General features: G+C 36.1%; 1 protein-coding gene across 3 annotated transcripts in view; it reads left to right on the forward strand.

The window, feature by feature from the left end:
- Samd13 (sterile alpha motif domain containing 13) overlaps window positions 1-21,232 on the forward strand; it is a 50,552-nt gene that overhangs the window by 19,400 nt on the left and 9,920 nt on the right. For all 3 annotated transcript variants that reach the window (XM_005334079.2, XM_040288944.2, XM_040288942.2), the window contains one exon: window positions 14,149-14,260. In XM_005334079.2, coding sequence (XP_005334136.1) covers window positions 14,149-14,260 — 112 coding nt within the window. The remainder of the gene's footprint in view (window positions 1-14,148; window positions 14,261-21,232) is intronic.

The raw sequence follows: 21,232 nt of genomic DNA on the forward strand, positions 1-21,232 counted from the left end.
TTCTCAATAAAATTCTGGCAAATCAAAAACAAAAACATATCAAAAAGATGGTGCACCACAATCAAGTGGGATTCATCCCAGGGATGCAGGGTTGGTTCAGCATACAGAAATCAATAAATGTAATTCATCAAATCAATAGACTTAAAGATAAGAATCGAATGATCTTTATGCATCTAATAGAAGAAAAAGGCTCAAATCTTCATCATGTCAGATTAGGCCCTGACTTCTTTAATAAGACTCCTATAGTACAAGAAGTAAAATCAATAATCAATAAATGGGATGGATTCAAATTCAAAACCTTCTCATTGAAAGATAATAGGAATAATAGGTACTTATCTCAACATTATAGAAGTTATCTATGCTAAGCCACAGGCCAACATCATTATAAATGAAAGCATTCCCTCTAAAAACTGGAACAAGGCAGGGATGCCCTCTTTGACCACTTCTATTTAACACAGGTCTTGAAACACTAGCCAGAGCAATTAGACAGATGAAAGAAATTAAAGGGATACAGATAGGAAAAGAAGAACTCAAATTAGCACTATTTGCTGATGATATGACTCTATCTATACATAGAAGACCCCAAAAATTCCACCAGAAAACTTCTACAACTAGTGAATGAATTCAGCAAAGTAGCAGGATATAAAATCAACACTCATAAGTCAAAGGCATTTCTGTATATAAGTGACAAATCCTCTGAATTAGAAACAAGGAAAACTACCCTATTTACAATAACCTCAAAAAAAGTAAAATACTTGGGAATCAACCTAACGAAACAGGTGAAAGTTCTCTATAACAAAAACTACAGAGCGTTAAAAAAAGAAATTAAAGAAGATCTTAGAAGATGGAAAGATCTCTCTTGTTCTTGGATAGGCAGAATTAACATTGTCAAAATGCCATACTACCAAAAGCACTATACAAATTTAATGCAATTCCAATCAAAATCCCAATGACATTCCTCATAGAAATAGAAAAAGCAGTCATGAAATTCATCTGGAAAAATAAGAGACCCAGAATAGCTAAAGCAATCCTTAACAAGAAGAGTGAAGCAAGTGGCATCACGATACCAGACCTTAAACTGTACTACAGTGTAACAGTAACAAAAATGGCATGGTATGGGCACCAAAATAGACATGTAGACAAATGATACAGAATAGAGGACACAGAGACAAACCCACATAAATACAATTATATTAGACAAAGGTGCCAAAAACATATATTGGAGAAAATATAGCCTCTTCAACAAATGGTGCTGGGAAAACTGGAAATCCATATGCAACAAAATGAAATTAAACCCCTATCTCTCACCATGCACAAAACTCAACTCAAAGTGGATCAAGGACCTAGGAATTAAACCAGAGACCCTGCATCTAATAGAAGAAAAAGGCCCAAAACTCCATCATGTCGGATTAGGCCTCGATTTCTTTTTAATAAGACTCCTATAGTACAAGAAGTAAAATTAATAATCAATAAATGGGATGGATTTAAATTCAAAACTTTCTTCTCAGCAAAAGAAACAATTATTGAAATGAATAGAGAGCCTACATAATGGGAGCAAATTTTTACCACTTTCACATCACATAGAGCACTAATCTCTAGGGTATATAAAGAATTCAAAAATCTTAATACCAAAAAAAAAAATCGATATATGGGCCAAGAAAGTGAACAGACTCTTCTCAGAAGATGATATACAATCTACCAACAAATATATGAAAAAATGTTCAACATCTCTAGCAGTTAGAGAAATGCAAATCAAAACTACTCAGATTTCATCTCACTCTAGTCAGACTGGCAGCTGTTAAGAATACAAACAACAATAAGTGTTGGCGAGAACGTGGGAAAAAGGACACACTCTTAGATTGCTGGTGGGACTGCAAATTGGTGCAGCCAATATGGAAAGCAGTATGGAGATTCCTGGGAAAACTGGGAATTTGACCCAGCTATCCCTCTCCTTGGTCTATAACCAAAGGACTTAAAAACAGCATACTACAGGGACACAGCCACATCAATGTTTATAGCAGCACAATACACGATAGCTAAATTGTGGATCCAATCTAGATACCTTTAAGTAGATGAACCGATAAAGAAAAAAATATATATACATACATACACACACACAATGGAATATTACTCAGCATTAAAGGAGAATAAAATCATGGCATTTGCAGGTAAATGGATGTAGTTGGAGAATATAATGCTAAGTGATGTAAGTCAATCCCAAAAAACCAAATGCTGAATGTCTTCTCTGAAAAAAAGGATGCTGATTCATAATGGATGGGGCAGGGAGCATTGGAGGAGTAGAGGGAACTTTAGATAGGGCAAAGGGGAGGGAGGGGAGAAGGGGAATGACTGTAGGGAAGACAGTGGAATGAGATGGACATAATTACCCTAAGTACATGTATGAAAAAATGAATGGTGTGATTCTACTTTGTGTTCAGCCAGAATCATGAAAATTTTTGCTCTATTTGTGTAATATGAATTGAATTGCATTCTGCTGTCATATATAACTAACAAGAGTAAATAGAATTTTAAAAAATTTTAAAAATTGAGTAAATTATTTCATGGGGTTTTGGTTGTTTTCCTGGAAGGCTGCTCTGGCTCCTCAGGGAGAGAGGAATGGGAAACTTAATAAGTAGTAAATGTGTGCCTGGTCACTGCTTCTGCTTTTGTTTACATACTCTTAAACCTGTTCTCCAGCAGCATCACATTAATCAGCAGTCCTTGAATGTATGTTCTTTGAAAGCAATGAAGAGTTTTTATCCATCTTATTAGCTAGTTCCCGGTGCTTTCTTTTCATCATGTCAACTTTTGTCTCTTCCTAACCACGAGCTGCCCTGACTCTGTCTGACTGCAGTTACATAATGATTCCTGGTATACTCTTCTTCTCAGGGAGTGGCAACCTGCCGTGGAGGGTGATCGTGATGCTAAAAAGCTTTATACTGAAAGCAAAGGAAAGTAGAATAAAACTCTCAACACATAATAAATAGCTAAATAGCAAGTAAAGAAACATATTGAAGCCAATATTCAAACCTGAAAAGTGATCTTTTTAATCAGGGTTTGATGTTGTGGCCCTTCTGCAGATACACAGTAGAATAAGTTAGAATGTGCTATGACTTCTTCGTCCTCCTTCCCTCCCTCCCTCCCTTCCTTCCTTCCTTCTTTCATTTCTTTCCAAAAAATCTTAATATGGAATTCACCCTCTTAAAATTTCAAGAGTATTATACAGTATTGTTATGCTTAGCCACAGTGTTGTATAGCAGATCTCTAGAACTTATTCATTTTGTACAACTGAAGTTTTATGCAAGTTGATTAGCAACAGCCTGTTGCTAATCAGAGGTAGAGCCTCCGAACTCTATCAGCCACTCTTCTATTATTTGCCTCATTAAGTTTGATTATTTTAGATATTTCATTTAATTAGAATCATGTAGAATTTGTCTTTCTATGATTGGCTTATTTCAGTAGCATAATTTTCTCAAGGTTCTTCCATGTTGCCACAAATGAAAATATTTTCCTTTTTTTTTTTTTAGGCATTCATGCAATAATGGGCATTTCAGTTGTTACACATATTGGCTTTTGTTAATGGTGCTGCCGTGAACATGGGAGTGTTAATATCTCTTTGAGATCTCAATTTCAATACTTTCAGATAACACCCAGAAGTTGAATTGATGAATCATATTGTAGTTCTATTTTTAATTTGTTGAAGAACCAACATATTATTTTCCATAGCAGATGTACCATTTTTGCATTCCCACAAACAGAATTCAAGGGTTCCAAATTTATCCTCATTTTGCCAGCATTTGTCTTTGTTGTTTTGATAGGAGCATCCTAAATAGTGTGAAATGATATCTCATTGTGGCTTTCCTGATGATTAGTGTCACTGAGCCTTCTTTCATATACCTGTTGGTCATTTGTGTCTTCTTTGAAGAGATATATATATATATTCAAGTCCTTAGACTATTTTCCAATAGAGTTATTAGTTTTTTTGCTATTGAGGAGATCCTTACATATTTTGGATATATCAGAAATATGGTTTGCTAATTTTTTTCCCATTCCACAGGCTACCCTCTTAGTCTATTGATTGTTTACTTTGCTGGGCAGAAAGCTTTTAGTTTGGTGTAGTCCCACTTGTCTATTTTTGCTTTTGTTGCCTGTGTTTTGGTCATCTTATCCACAAAATCTCACCAAGAACAATGTCTTGAGGTTTTCCCCCTGTGTTTTCTTCTAGGAGTTTTATAGTTTCAGATCTTCTGTTTATAGATCTTTAATCCATTTTTAATTGATATGCACTTAAGGGTAAGATAATTTCATTATTTTGCATATCAATGTCCAGTTTTCCCAGTGACATTTGTTGAACACAGTGTCCTTTTCCCATTGTGTTTCATAGCACCCATGTTAAAGATTATTTGACCATATGTGTGTGAATTTATTTCTAGGTTTTCTGTTCTGTGACATTGAGCTATGTGCCCATTTTCTTTCTTTTTTGGTGCTAATGCACTCTGTCACTGAGCTACAGCCCCAGTTCTCCCTGGTCTATATGTCTACCTTTATGCCAGTACCATGCTGCTTAAATATACTGAAGCTTTGTAATGTGTTTTGAAACCAAAAGTGTGATGCCTGCAGCTTTGTTCCTTTTCAAGACAATTTTGACTGTTTAAGGTCTGCTTTGGTTCTAGGTGAAAACCAATTATTTTAAATTTTAATTTCTATAAGAAATGTTATGGAGATGTTGGTAGGAATTGCATTGAATCCATAGATTTCTTTGGGTACTTAGACATTTGAACAATATTAAGTCCTCTGATCTATAAACATCAGATCTGTTTCTGTTTGCGTCTTCTTTAATTTCTTTCATCAATGTTTGATGATTTTCAATGGGTCACTTCTTTAATTGCTTAAAACATTGCTAAATATTTTGTGCTTTTTTGATACTATCATAAATGGAATTGTTTTTCTAATTTTATTTTCAGGTGATTCATTACCACAGTATAGAAATACAACTAATTTTTATATGCTGATTTGTATACTGCAATTTTACTAAAATGCATTAGTTGTAACAACTTTTCTGTGGAAAGTTTAGGATTTTATATACATAAAATCATATCAGCTGTAAATGGGAACATTTCTTTCTTTCTAATTTGGATGCCTTTATTTCTTTTTCTTGCCTTTTTGCAAGAGGTAGTACTTGCAGTGCTGTGGCTCCTGGTGGGACTTTCAGCACAATGTTGAATAAAAGTGGCAAGGATGGCATCCTTGCCTTGTTACTGAAATTCATGGAAAGGCTTTCAGTTTTCACCATTGAATATGGTGTTAGCTATAGTCTTTTAATATATGGTCTTTACTGAATTGAAGTAAAGTTGAGAGTTTTTATTGTGAAAGAGTATCAAATTTTTTTGAGACGTTTGTACATCTTTTTGGAGTTCATTAAAATTTGATACATGTATAGCCATATAATAATTAAATCAGAGTAATAAGCACTTCCATCTCTACAAATGTGAATCATTTTGTGTTTGGAATTTCAAACTCTTCTAGTCATTTTGAAATATACCATGGATTTTTTAACAAGTAATTATCCCTACTGTGCTATAAAAAATCAAAACAAACTCTCGCTGTGTTTTAGTGTCCCTTAATTTCTTTTCATTCTCCCTTATTCCCATCCCTTCCTAGTCTCCAGTGACCACTATTCTACTCCATTTTTTGTAGGATTGACATTTAGTTTCCACAAATGAGTGAAAACATTATTCAACATGATGTGGTATTTTTATTTCTGTGTCTGGCTTTTTTCACTTACATAATAATTTCTAGTTCCATTCTTTTTATGACTGAGTAATATTCCATTGTGTCTATATACCACATTTTCTTTATTTATCTGTTGATGGAGAGGAAACTATCCTCCAGGTTGATTCCCTATCTTAGCTTCTGTGAATAGTGCTGTAATACCATGGGAATGCAAGAATCTCTTGTGATAATGATTTCATCTAAAAAGGTGTTGATTTTATCAAATACTTTCTGTATCAAGAGGATCATGGAATTTTTATTTTTCATTCTGTTAATGTGGTGCATCATAGTGATTAATTTTTTATGTTCAACTGTCCTTGTTTCCCAGAAATAAACCACATTTGGTTATGGTGCATTATTCTTTTAAGGTGCTGTTGAATTTGATTATTTTTCTGAAGATTTTTTTCTTCTGTTATCAAGGATATTGACCTGTAGTATTTTTTTTCTCATTGAATCTTTTTAAAAAATTTTGTAATTTTAGATATACATGACAGTGAAGTATACATATTTGTACAAGCATGGGCTATATCTTTTCCTAACTAGGATTTCAGTCTTGTGGTTGTATATGATATGGAGATTCATCTTTTTCTGACTTTGGTATCAGGGTAAAGATGGCTTCATAAAATGAGTATTCCCTTCTCCATTTGATTAGACAAAGGAGGATGAAGGGAAGGGAGAGAGGATGGGATTTGGAAAGAGCAGAATGAATCATATAACAGCCTTCCTGTGTTCATATATGAATATATGACCAGTGAAACTCCACATCATCTACAACCACAAGAATGGGATCTTAATTAGAATAAGCTATACTCCATGTATGTGTGATGTATCAAAATACACTCTACTTTCATGCATATCTAAAAATAACACTTTTTTTAAAAAAAGAGGCTGGCTTCCAGGTTTGGGCAATTATGAATAAAGTTGCTATAAACATCAAAAAAAATTAAAAAATATATATATATATTTCCTTCTTTTTAGCTTCTTGGAAGTATTGGAGAAAGATTGGAATGAACTCTTTCTTAAATGATAAAATTCTCCAGTGAAACCAGATGGTTCTGGGCTTTTCTTTGCTGGAAGGTTTTTCGGTTACTGACACAATCTCCTTACTAGTTACATCTGCTCCTATTTTTTATTTCTTCATAATTAAGTCTTGATATGTTGTATGTTCCTAGTAATTTATCCATGTTTTCTAGTTTACCCAGTTTGTTGGCTTATAATTGCTTATGATGGTCTCTTATGATACTTCTCATTTCTATAACATCAGTTGTAATATCTTTTTTCCATTTTTGTTTTGTTTATTTGAGTCTTTTCTATCCTTTTCTTAGTCTACTAAAGGTGTGTCACTTTGGCTTTTATCTTCAAGAGCCAACTCTTAGAATCATTGTGTTTTTTCCTATTGTTTTTCCATTCTCTATTTAATTTATTTCCCCTCAAATCTTTATTATTTCTTTTCTTCTGCTAATTCCCTTGGTTTATAAAGTTAGATTGTTTATTTGAGCTTTTCTTTTTTAAGATGGGCATTTATGATTATAAACATCTCTTAGTACTAGTATTTCTTGTACTGCCTGCCTAAGTTTTGATATGTTGTATTTTCATTTTCACCTATCTCAGTTTCTAATTTATCTTTTGATCTCTTATTTGATCCATTAGTTGTTTAGAGTGTGTCACTTAAGTCCCACAAATTCATATTTGTGAATTTCCAGATTTTCTTCTTCTGATTTCTAGGGGTTTTTTTTTCCATTGTGGTCAAAAAGATAGCTGGTATGATTATAGTTTTCTTAAATTTGTTAAGACTTGTTTTGTGACTAACATGAGCTTTTCCTGGAGAATGTTGCATGCATGCTTGATAAGAATTGTGTTCTGCTGTTTGGGGGATGAATGTTTTGTAGGGGGCTGTTAGGTCCACTTGTTCTATAGTGCATTCCAGTTCACTGTTTCTGTGTTGAATGATTTCTTGAATGTGGATAATAATTAGAAGTTAATAATGATACTTATAGCTGGTATAGTTTTTTTTTCTTAGAAAAGCTAAAATAAACATGTTAATACTTTATTGCTATCTGTTCATTCTGATATAGAACCTTGTGATAAGTGATTGACTATACCTTTCAATTAAGTGATAACTTGAGTTAAGAATTGAGTTTATTTATTGTTTTTTTAAGTTATACCATTTTGTCTATAGCAAATAATAGCCTTCATGAAATATACATTTCAAAAGAGTAAAAATGTATAAAATTATACATATTAAGATATCATATTTTCAGTGTGAAAACAACAGGGGTTTCAGTCAAGGCCAGCAGAATTTATAGACATGCCCTATATGTCTTTGAATGCTGCTGTTTTCTACACAGTTTCTGTCTTGCTATTGCAATCCCTATAGAAAGAAAACCAAGTTTGTCTAAGTGATTAAGCTATACCTAAGTCCTTTGGAGTAGTGACCACTGTGCTGTGGCTCATGGCAGAAATTGAGAGTTCTTTAGGCAGTGTCTAGGCCACTTTTTAAACATTAATAATAAGGATATGAAATATTCATGTTTGTATTTGGCATGAATTTTATCCAGTAATAAATAAACCCTAGAAATTCAATGAGTCCTCTTCAAAGAAGTATCTGTATTTATTTTAGTTGAAGATTTTATTTATGCTAGAAGTTAACAGGTAAGAAAAAAGGCTGTTTATAGGATACTTATTTTCAGAAAGATGAGATGGGGTACTGGGGAGAGGTATCCAAGTACAGAATGCTGTGTGACTTCAGAGAAAAACCAGCAGCCAAGGGAAGATACCTATCATAGAAGGAAGAAATGATACAAGAAGCTTCCCCTCTTGTCCCCAGCTCCTGCTTCTGGTGTTGGAGCTGATTCATAGCTCCAGAGCCTCTGGTCCACCCACTTAGCATGGTCTAACTCAGACGGCTATGTTATCTTCCCATCTTCCTCTGTCATCTATTCACTCTGTTCTCTAATTTTTGGAACAAACATGGCTCTCTTCATGTCACAGCTGAATTGAGATTATCCTTTTCATTAGGCTATGAGTTTACAATGCTTATTAAGGAGCTGGCTCATAGTAACAGATTAAAATTTGTCTATCAATGTTTGGAGTAAAATGTTAATTGCAGGTATTTGGAAGGGAACATTTAAATGGTAAACCTTTTAAAAATGAGTAGGATTGTAATCCCTCAAAGTTTAACAGAAAGGATCAAAGTGACACAAGCAAAGCCATGGACAGGTATTGCCCAGTTGCATTTTAGTACAAATTAGAAAGCCACTTTTGAATCAGGACTCTGAATGCTAAACTCAAGAATTTAAAAGATATAGAAATCTTGATGAATTCTTTGCTTTTCCAGTGCTTTCATCATTTCATCATACTGTAGTCAACTCCTATTTGCCTGAATATTTTTAAATGAAAAATGTCCTGTCAAGAGCCTTTGATTCATCCTTTCTCTTTTTGGACCTGCATTTTAGCCAGATCCCTGCCTGTTAGTATGAAGGGAGAGGAGAAGAAGAATAGAGGAGAAAACTAAGCTCATTTAGTTGCTTCATTCTTAGATATGTTATAGGCAAAGGGATCGATATTAATTTATTAGAATCAGAATTAAATTGCTTTTAGCCAAAGGCTGTTTTAAGACATGGGCAAAGAGCAGGGTAATTTAATTTTAAAATAAGGTATAAAGATTAAGGCAGTACAAAATTAGAGTGCATTTTTTAAGTATAAAAATAAGTAACATTCAAAATTGTAAAATAAGAGTAATATGCCAAAAATATCACCATAATATGTTAACCAGTGTTTAAAGTATTTTTCCTCTGAAGTTTGAAATAGAAATGCAGTGAATGAATATAATAGTTATAAAATCACATGTGGATTCTGTTTATCTAAAGTACCTTTTTAGCCTGACTAACCTTCAGAATCTATAATATCATAAGCACCATAAAATACACATGTGCTAGATTTAGAGAAAATTTCAACTATTTCCCACCTGCCTTCATGTAAAGGGAAATGGAGACATTTAAATGTTGCTGACAACACTTAAAATTATGATGTGCCCACGTGAAAAAGTCTTCAATTAATCTGTATTATATCTGCCAAATGGTTATTTATGGCATTTCTGTCCCCATGATCACATCTCTTTGGCTCTCTTTCAAAGTGAGGTGATTGTTTAATTAAAGGATAATCACTTCCTAGTGTGAATTATTCACACATGATAGAATTTTATCAGTGCATGACGTACCTAACCATATGCACAAAGGCTAAAAGGTGACTGGGTTAAATGGAAACATTTATTTGATTAATAGAGGGAATTAAAGACAAATTATGTCCTTCATTTCTTGCTAATTTTTATAATAAGGCAAAATACATATTTTATAAAAATTCCAATGCCTGGAAAAATACTCAGGGTTTATTATCTTAATATGTATTATTTTCTAAGAAACACTTTGCTATGATGATAGCAAATAATAAACACCCAAAGACAATGGAACTTTCCTATCTGTTGTCTCATTTTCAGTGCAAAATTAGCAGCCACAATGGAGCCACCAACTGGGAGGTGTTTTAAAAAGTGCTATTTAAATTGCTTCTGGAGTCTGATATGCACACATTATAAGAAAGGATATGGAGAGAATGGACCACTTATAAAGGAACAAGGTTAAGAGTCTGAGTTTGGCTATAAATATCAATCCTTGAGAAGAGACTTTGCCTTCCTTGAAGGAATAAGTGTCACTTTAATCTATCCCCCCAAATGTTCCCATGCCAGATATTATTTGGCTTTGGCTTTGGCTTTGACCACCCCCAGCCTCCACCTCACCACCACCTTCATGCTACATTCCATCTCTAGTAGTTCCTTAAAACCATCACTAAAACCCCTGGAAGGGCTCAATGAAATCATCCATCTTGCTTTATTATCAGCAATGTAGAAGCTGTGATATGCACGCGAGTGCACGTGCCTCAGCAAATCCTCAGTCCCAGCTCAGGGTGTGTTTGGAGCCATAGGTGTTCTTTTAAATCGTCATAGAGAATCTTCAATAGTTCAATTTAGACAAAACTAATATGCCCTCCATTGCGTGTGTCTTCAGTTGCACTTTATTCACCTCTCAATGCTAGTATTTCTTAGGGTCAGCTGTTTCCAACTGCTTTCTCTCCAGAGATTGCCAGCTCCTCAAGGGCAGGAACTATACATTCTTGATCCTGGTAACCCTGCATCTAGCACAGTACTGAGCAGACTATGGGCATTCAGTAAGTAGTTGTTGAATCAGTAAAGAAGTACAATGGGAAAAGGATAGGTTGGAGCCAAGTATGTCTAGAATTCAATCCTGGCTTTATCTTATTATACACTTTGGGTGAGTTTCTTACCCTTTCTGAGCTTTTCTGAAGAGCATTTCATAGACCGTAAGTGCTTTCTGGTTGTTAGTTCATTTAATGTAACAGTGTCTCTGCTATATATAAATTATGTACCAGTCAGTTCTGTGCGAGGTGCTGGGAAGCTACAAGAAGATAGGATTTTTTTCTCAGGAAATGAATTATCTAATGTCATTTTTTTCTAAATTAGTGTCATTTGGGGGTCATCAGACTTAACCTTATGTAGAATAATCTTGAAATGTATTGATTGGTTTCTAGCCCTTATTTCTTCCAGTTAGATTCCCTCACCTTATACGTGTGAGAGTTCTCAGTTTCATGTCACTCCTGTTCTTCATGGTCATCAGTTTTATGAAGTCCTTATTATCTGTGGTATTGTTGGTACTCATGATATTGCAGAATTATGAAAGTGGTGATGTTACAACAGAATAAGAATCAGGAAAGCCTCTCATCCTAAAATCACAATGTAACATACTTTGTTATTACAATTGATAACTATTCTTTGTAAGGAAAGGTGACTAATTGAAGTCATCCATAGGGAAAGTGAATTCAGGTACTTTTCAGTCACTTGAAAGTGTGTCCAGTGAGACTCTGCTCACTGCCAGAAGTGAGATGATTAGAAAACTTAAAAGAATTGCTAGAACAAAGAACTCCTGCCCAGACATTTCTTCAAACGCACCTTAAACAAAATAGAAAAATAAAATGGTACCTTGAAAAGGGTCCCTGGTCAGCTCATGATTGCTTATGTTCTTAGAATGACAGAAAACCCCAGCACATAAATACTTAAAAAGAAAACATTTAGCATTGATTTTAAAAGTACATAATTAACGTTTGACAACATTAGGGTGAAAGTAGGTTTTTTTCCCAAATGTATGTTGCCTATTAAATGCTAGGAAATAATGTGTGTACACACATATGGGTGCATGGATACACGGCACACAGTGCTTAGAGATTCACAATCTCTGAACTCAAAAAGGAAAACACTTCCAACTAGTAAGCATTGGCTTTAAATGTTTTAAAATTTAGTGCTGTTGAGAAATGAGCAATCACATATACCATTAATCAGTTTCTCCCTTTTCTTTAACAAGAGTAGAAGTTGGTTTAAATTTTTTTTAATCAATTATTTCAGCTTCTTGCTATGACCAAAACATTTTGCTGGGAATGAGATAGCTAGACTCTTACCTTTTAGATGTCTGAAGATCTTTAGTAGTCCTCCCAAGTTTGGGTAATTTCACTTCTATTCAAAGTAACATGAATATTTTCAACTTTCACTAAATGTTAAACTTTACTAAGTTTAATCTGAAGCCTAGTTTTCTGCTCATCCTCTCAATGTTTCAATCACCATCTAAATTTCTGTCCCCCAAATGTGTATTTCCGGCTCACTCGTTTCTTTGAGCTCCAGATTCAGTGTGTCCAACCAAACCTAGGGATGCCATTTTTTGGTGAAGGTACCAACTTCCGTTCAGTTCCATAACACTTATATCCCTTTCCTTCTCTATGTCTTGTCCACCACTGAGTTATACAAATCTTATTCATTAAATAGCTTTTAAATCCACATTCTTATCTTCGTTTCTATAGCCACCACTCTAGTCTGGGTCACCATGATCTCTGGCTTGGATGAATGCAACAGAGTTTTCATCTGTACCGATTGTTCCTCTCTGGCTCCTCTCTAATACCTTCTTTTTTCAAAATATGAATCTGGTCAGGTCACCCCCTTTCTGTGAGGCCATTCAACAACTGTCTGTCATAGCACAGTGCATCTGTCCTTACAGCATTTTGCCTAACTTGCAGCTGTATGTTTACCTGTATGGTTATTGATTAATATTAATAATGGGACTATAAGGTTTGTAAGAATAAGCAATATGTGGGTTTAGCTTCCTAGTATGTTCCTAACTTAGAGAGGTGGGAGCCATTGTCCTGAATGACTTCCTAAGCCCACTTACACTGTTTGGAATTTATCCTAAGAGAAAAGGAAAGCCTTGGAAGACTTTTAAGCAGATGAACAGTGTGATTGGGAAGATCACCTTGGATAAGATGATTATCAGATAGATATTCCTGAAACATAGAAATGAGACAGAGTTATAGCAATTGCATCTCAATGCCATTCTTACTCTATTTTACTTCTGTCCCTCCTTTCTAAATTCAGAGAGAAGGATTACTATGGAATCTCTCAGGCAGATGTTCGACTGTCACCTGTTTAGTCATTTGAACAATATTGATTGAGTTCCTAAGTACACACTTGACTCTAGAAATAATAAAATGAGAAGTGATTTAATCTCAAATGCGTATCTCTAGCCCACAGGCCCACTCTAGTAGGAGAGACTGTCCAATAAACAGAGAATATGATCTAGTATAGAAGATATTGCAATGAGAGTTTGAATGGAGTGCTAGAACTCAGAGGAGAGTGTAACTAAAATAATTACCTGGCAGTGCCATAAAATAGGGAAGAGGTGAACTTTGAGCTAGTAGGAATGGTAGGAATTTGTCAGGTAGAGACAGGAGAGGAGGCATTAAAATAGGCTGGGACAGAATGTGAGAGGGCGGGGTCTATGAATAGAATAGTTTTATTCCTTGATGTGCAGGGATGGGGAGAAGAAAGGTGGCAGGAGATGGGAAGAGAGGTATGTTGAAATCACATTTTAAAATGAATATTGTAGTGTAAAGTACAGAATGAATATCCAGCTTCAGGTCACTAAAAGTCACTGGATCACTCTTAATGTCTTTGATTTAAAAAAAAAAAAGCCAGTATGTGAGGAAGAATTTATATTAAAGGTTAAATAGTTTATTGTGAAAGCAGTGACTGAGCCAGTGACTGAGTAGGAGTAGTGATCATCTGACACCAAGAAATGGAAAATGATCACAGCCCTTCTGGAGGGTGTAGGGTGGGGACTGGGCTCTGTCTGGTCCTCTGAGAGAAGAGAAGGATAAGGTCCCAGCAAGCTGGCCCAGTCCAGCACTGGGAGGAAAAGCAGTGAGCCTGGCCCTACCTTGTATGTACCCAGTGCCCTGACAACTGTCTGGGTTTGTGTCCTGCAGTTCCATGGAAAATGGAAGACCACCTGATCCTGCCGACTGGGCTGTGATGGATGTCGTCAATTATTTCCGAACAGCAGGATTTGAGGAGCAAGCTAATGCTTTTCAGGAACAGGTAACTCACTCTGGATGAATACAATTATCGCCCTTCCCCACGTGGACAGAGGGAGTGATGAGGAAGAGGACCAAAGGAGCAGTAAAGGGACAGTGAGGCTTTAAGAAGCTGAGGCAGAAGGAGGGTGAAAGTGGGAGGCTGATGATTCCTTTCTTCAGAGGAAAACCCAAAGCTGAGATATGTGGCAGCTGCAGAGAGGAGGGCTAAAGCTTGTTGTATCTGCATCTTCTGAAAGCCTGATCAGGCTCAGCAGAGGGAATCTACCCTCCAGACAAACACTAGAAATCAGAAAATTGAAAAGAGAGAAAAGAGCGAGAGATCTGACCAAGAGACATGCAGCACATTTTACTACTGGCCTCAACACCCCCTGAACCATTTAGCCTCCTGTAATTTGCTTCCCATGTGCTTAACAAGGTAGAGTCAAATAGTGCAGGATTCTGTAGGGATGTTATAAGGATAAAAAGACAAGATATGTAAATTGCCTAAGAGGTTCTGGCACAGTGTTGATGCTCAGAAATGTTAATTCCTTTCTTTCAGACCCAGGATTGGTGTTAGAGAGAGGGATGGAGGAACAGGCATCTCTTAGAATAGTCTGGGTGACTCATGACTCCACTTTGTGGGCTGAGCCAGCTCTATAGGGATGGTCCTCCTAGAGGTTTGACCATGAGGAGGTAAATTGGAGAACACTTCATGGTGCACCCAGGCCAGCTCTAAGGAAACACAGTTCCTATTTCTCTAGCAACAAAGGCTGCAGTTTTCTGGGCAGTAACTACTTTTCTAGTATTATAGTATAGTTGGGAAAATTACACACTGAAGAATATGTCTGCCTGCTTCTTTTGCATCCCTTTAGCATTACTCATTCTCTCAAGCTGTTTGTTGTATGGCCTGAATTTAAATAAAGTGACTTTGCTAATAACATACACTTCAATCTCTTTAACTAGGGTTGTCTTCAAACCTGATCCTTCTACATATGTATTTTTTTTTTTGCTATTTTGGAAATTTGACAAAATAGAAGTTTAAATTGCTTTACACCCACCAGAAGAACTAAAATTAGAAAGACTGAGAGTGCCAAATTTTCATGAGGATGTGTAGCAACCAGAACTCTCCTACATTGCTAGTGAAGGTGTAAAATAAACACCCATGCATCTACCCCATGACCTAGGAATTCCACTCTTGGATATTTACCCAAGAGAAATGAAAACATATATCTATAAAAAGGATTGTAAAGAAATTTTACTTAGCAGCTTTTTTCATAATTCTCAAATATTAGAAGACTCAAAAAAAATGAACATACAAACTGTGTTATATTCATACAATGGAATTCTACCCAGTGACAAAAAGGAACGAATTACTGATACATCCAGCAGTTTGGGTCAGTCTCAAAAACATGACACTGAAAGAAGTGTTTGTTACACAGCATGCTGAGTGGGTTAATTTAGATTAAGTTTCAGAACAGGAATACAATAGTAGGAAAAAAAATAAGTGTTTGCTTCTAATTGAAGACAAGAATGGTGAAGTGGAGAGTGACTGGGGAGGGCTGTGAGGGAACATTCTGGGTGGTGGTGATGCTCTGTATTTTGATAAGGGTTTGTATTACAGGCATATGCTGTGGTCACTGCATATGCACTGACATATGTGAATGGGTCATATCTGTATTACACAGCATGTACATTTACCTTAAAAGTAAAAAAAAATAAAAATAGTAAACAATGGTATGAAAAGTGATGAATATACTGATATATACAGTTTCCCTTGAAAAGCATAAAAATATGGATTGACAGTAAAATAGAGTGATGACTACATGGATAGATGTATGAAAACGTAAGTAAAGAAAATATTAATTGTAGAATTTAGGTGGTGGGGATATAGGTGTTCAATAAAAAATGCTGAAAATTTTTCTTTATGTTTAAAAATCCTTACAATGAAATTCTGGTGAAAATCACAATTCAGGTTGAAAAGTGAAAGTTGATCAGCTATAACAAATTTTAGTTTGTGGTTTAATGGTATAATATCCTTTATGTCATTGCAGTTGAGTAGCTCTCTTCTAAAATTAAATTTAAATAATATTATAAAAGGTTAGCAGTGACAACAAAAAATATTTAGCTAATAGGTCTCTTGGTCAGATTCCCAAATGCCCAAAAGCCTTTTCAGGCTGGGATTTTGCTCAGACTCTTCTGAGGCAGACATCCCAGACTGGGAGACAGTGTGCTCTCTGGGGCTTGCAGATTCTGTGCACGATCTCAGAAATGGATCTGGCGAGCTCTGAGCTTGGCTTAGAAACATGCCCTTTCTCCCAAGGATGACCTCATTTTGGCACCAGGTATACTGACACAGAAGGAAACATTTCATTCAGAATCATTCAAGGGGTAAATGGATATCATCTTGCTTCTGTGTTGAGGTTACCCACTCAGGAGCCTGAGAAATGAATTTTCAGAATACAAGACAAGCATGCATGGTCCAGAAGCTCAAGTTCCTTCATTCTCATAGAAAGGTCATAGAATGGGTGAAGAGTCTTGAATTATTCTCTGGAAGCAATCCACATCTTTCTCCTGCTCTGAAATTTTCACTACTTTCCCTCTTCCCATTAAGGAAACAGAGGGAAAGGAGGGTCTTCTGGCAATGGACTCACCAAACACATCCCAACAGGAAGACTGCAGTCCACCTCCAGCCTAAATGCATGATCCTTCCAGATAGATGTCTAGGTACAGCAGCTGGGAAACCATAAAAACAGCCATATCCTGCAGTCCCTCAGGGAAGGCTTTGCCTTGCCATTTGACCCAAATGGAGCAGGGATAGACGGCAGCCACTAAGCCATATTTGAAAAGTGGAGTTGCAGAAAGCACAATACAGTTGCCAGTGATATGGGGCGCTAATTATTTCATGGCAGTTTCTAATGGAATTAATGTTTGTGTACTCCAAAATGCATATGTGGTTGACCTAACCCCCATGTGATGGTATGCGGAGGTGGGGCGTTCGGGAGGTTAAAAGGTCTCGATGAGGTCATAAGGGTAGAGTACCATGATAGGAATAGTGCTCTTCTAAAAAAAGCAGAAGAGCTTATTCTCTCTCTTTTCACCATGTAAAGATACAATAAAAAGGTGAAAGACCGTCTGCAAGCCAGGAAGAGACCCATCACCAAGAACCCAACCATGCTGGCAACTCTGATCTTGGACTTCCAACCTCCAGAACTGTGGGAAATAAATTTCTGTTGTTTATGCCATCTAGTCTATGCTGTCTTGATATAGCATCCCATACTAACCAAGATACTGACACTGATGTCAAACATGTCCACTGTTAAGTAGGCTGACTTTCAGGAGAGAATCTGTCTTAATGATATAGCTTCACAGATATTATTAGATACTATGTTGCGTAACAACCACACTCAGATATGGCCTTCTAGCAGTGTGTCCCTTTGGAAGATATGAGGCTGTTGAGCAAGATTTGTCTGAAGGACATGTATGGTATCCCCAGTTCCTATTGTATAGGCTGGCAGCTAGATTCAGCTGGTGATCTTTCCCTGACTTCCTTTTCCCTGTCCAGGCATCCAGCTACCACATTACAATTATGTCTATTAATTTTCCTACTTTGGCACAATTATCTCTATCAAATTTTCTGGCAAACTTTGTTTGAACCTTATGTATACACAACAGTTACAATCCAAAAGAATTATTAAGAGGGAAGGCATAAGTTCCTGCTTAACTCCCCATTGATGACCCAGTGTCAATAATATTTGTGTTTCAAGCTATATAACTGTTTTGGATAGTTCCCTTTTATAACCAGTAATGTTGTTCCCCCTTGGGTTGGTTTGTGGCCAACCCAAGGGCTGTAGTTGTTCACCATGTGGGGACTCTGGCCTACTAGGCTCACTAACATAGTGCCCCAAAAGGTTCACTGGCCCATAATAGCAGGAGGCAGCAGGAGCCCTTCCCAGAGAAGGCAATGATACCAGTATGGTCAGCACCATCTCTCTTTCTCATGGACACTGTGGCACAGTAGCTGTTTTCCCAAGTGTCTTCTGGCAGACAGACTTTTCTGAAGGGGAAAAAAGGCATGAAGGGAGTCCGGATGCATGGCTTACTTTCTTCCAATTGCCTGAGGAGTTTGCCTTTCTAAGATCCAAATTTTTATAAAGTGCATGTTGAAATAAATAGATGGAACATTGCTCAAGCTTCTGCTTTAAGAGTCAAAGGTATAATCTTGGAATTGGTTCTTATGAAGCATGCTTCCAATGCACAGCACAAGACACAAAACCCACTTGAGACACAGTAGAGTTTTTGTGAACAGATCTTGAAAATTTGCCACTTGCTCATGGGTATGGGTCATCTAGTTTTCAATAAACAAGGCTACCTCAGGAATCCTACTTTCCTAAAAGCTTTAGGGAAAGACCATTTTGACTAATCTCATCCAAAAGCACCTCCACCTTCCTCAGAGAGGAAATTTAGGATAAGATTTACTTTGTCAAATTTGAAAGCTAAATGAGCAAATTTCTCTGGCATAAAGCCATCTACATTGACAGTGCTTTTAGTTACCAGATGAAGAATTATAGCATTCTAGTGTAATCACCATTTAAATTGAACCTAACTGCAAGTCACGAAAAACAATTCTCCCCACTGTAGTGTCAGTTTATTTCTGTGCCTCAATCCGTCTGACTCACATGCTCAGCATATATGTGAAGATGGAAGATAGAGATCTGTTATTCAGTCACTGTCATGTGGTTCAGATTGTTAAATATCTTGTACTTACCAGTGAATGACATCAGTGATCCTATTTCTAGAACAATCTGTGTCTCTGAGATCATTTTATTCTCAGAATATCATAACAAAATAATATGCAACTGAAGGTGACAAATTAAATTTAACCATATTGAACCCTCACTTTCCTCAACCCACATGAGTAAGAACAGTATTTTACTCTGAAATACCCAATGAGTGTTTAGGTTGTTCATGTGAAACACTAAGATTGGAGTTTCCTTACAGTGGCTTATTGATAACTTTAGATAAATTTCTGAAGTCATTGACTTAATAAGGAGAAATAAAATTTCTTATTATTATAAATTGCCAAGTAACACTAAGCACCTCAAAATAGAGTAGTTAAGTAGTAAGCCAATCAGAACAACACTGAGCAATGTGTCCTAGGTCATACCCAGATTGAATTCAACTGTAGTGACACTAAATGGATATGTCTAATTATACCAGAGACAGAGCCAAGTTGTTTGTAGGGCCTTAAGTTTATAGGATTCTAAAAGCCCTGTAATTAATTTGAAAAATAAATTACAAAATTTCCAATTAAATATTATTAAACTTGAGCTTCATTAGCTTCATGATAAATCTAGCTCTGAATTAGACCAATTAAAACCTTACACATTGGGGAAAACTCTAATAGCTTTATCAGCATTTAATAATGCCAGTACTGAAGATATTCAAGGGGAGGGGGTGCAGATACAGGGGATTGAACTCAGAGGCACTCAACAACTGAGCCACATTTCCAGCCCTATTTTGTATTTTATTTAGAGACAGGGTCTTTTTTTTTATTGGTTGTTCAAAACATAACAAAGCTCATGATATATCATCTTTCATACATTTGACTCAATTGGGTTATGAACTCCCATTTTTACCCCAAATACAAATTGCAGAATCACATCGGTTACACACTCACATTTTTACATAATGGCATATTAGTGACTGTACTAAGTTGCTTAGTGACTCACTTTTGCTAAGGCTGGCTTTGAACCCCCAATCCTCCTGTCTCAGCCTCCCAAGCCCCTGGATTTACAGATGTATGCCACTGTGCCTAACTCAAGGTCCTTTGATGCCTGGCATTTCTTAACAATTGAAGGCTACTGAAATGCTTAAAATATTTTTATAGCATGATGAACAGGGAATGTGGAGATTCAAACTCCACTGATATGCCCTTCCAGCCCATAAATATTTAGAAAAAAGTTAAAGTAGCAAGCAGATTGGTAGTACCAACAATTATAAAGTAGCTAAGAGAGTTGAAAACAAAATGGATAAGGAAAGAGCCTTTTGAATTTTTTATTGAAATAGAATAGATTCCTATAAACTAATCTACCCAAGTGGTTGTTCAAATCATTCATTTGAAATTAAAACAGCTATAATACATAGTAAGACAGCCAGGTGTGTGGTGCTTTTTTACTTGTTCACTTGTTTTCATAGTTGATATAGTTTTTGTAATAGTCATTAAAATAGATATAAAACTATTAATCATTGTTAATATTAACATATTAACCATTGTCATTAACATATTAATCATTGTTACTCTGAGCATTATTTTACTTTAATAAAATGATTTAAGATATGGGAACCATACGAGGGACACACAGAAGATTCTAGCAGAGATAGAACCAAATACAAAGGCAGGGAGACCTGAAACAACAGATTTTATTTTGAGAACTCTGAGTTGCAGTAGTAGCCATGGGACAGAGAATGTCATGGGTAGGACTGAAAATAAGCAGTGCAGATAACAGAGTTTGGATTGCCTAACACAAAACTACCTGAGAAGCTTCAGTAAATCTCTGAGGATATTAAGTGGGGAGTTCTGTGCTGAGACTTATGTTTTTTAAAGATTCACAGAGTGGCTCAGAGGACAAGGAAGGAACCTGAAGGCAGGAAAGAAGCTGAATGGTCCCATTAGAATTCAAAAGAGAAAAAATGTTAGAAAGTACAGTCATGCTTCACTTGATGATGGAGATAAGTTCTGAGCAATACCTCATTAGCCAATCTCATCATTATGCGAACATGATAGAATATACTTGCACAAAGTAAGATGGTCATGGTCACTAGGATGACTAGGCAGTATAACTAAATACAATCTTATGGGGACTAAATCCTGTATGCAGTCTGTTGACCAAAATTTTGTGTGGCTGTTTGGGGAAGAAGGTTAAATATTTTTTGTTAATCATGCCAATGGAGAGTGCAAAGCTGTCATGTCTCATTCTCTGCGGTAGCTACAGAA

Source organism: Ictidomys tridecemlineatus, chromosome 11 (genome assembly GCF_052094955.1).
Source record: "Ictidomys tridecemlineatus isolate mIctTri1 chromosome 11, mIctTri1.hap1, whole genome shotgun sequence".
Lineage (NCBI taxonomy): Eukaryota > Metazoa > Chordata > Mammalia > Rodentia > Sciuridae > Ictidomys > Ictidomys tridecemlineatus.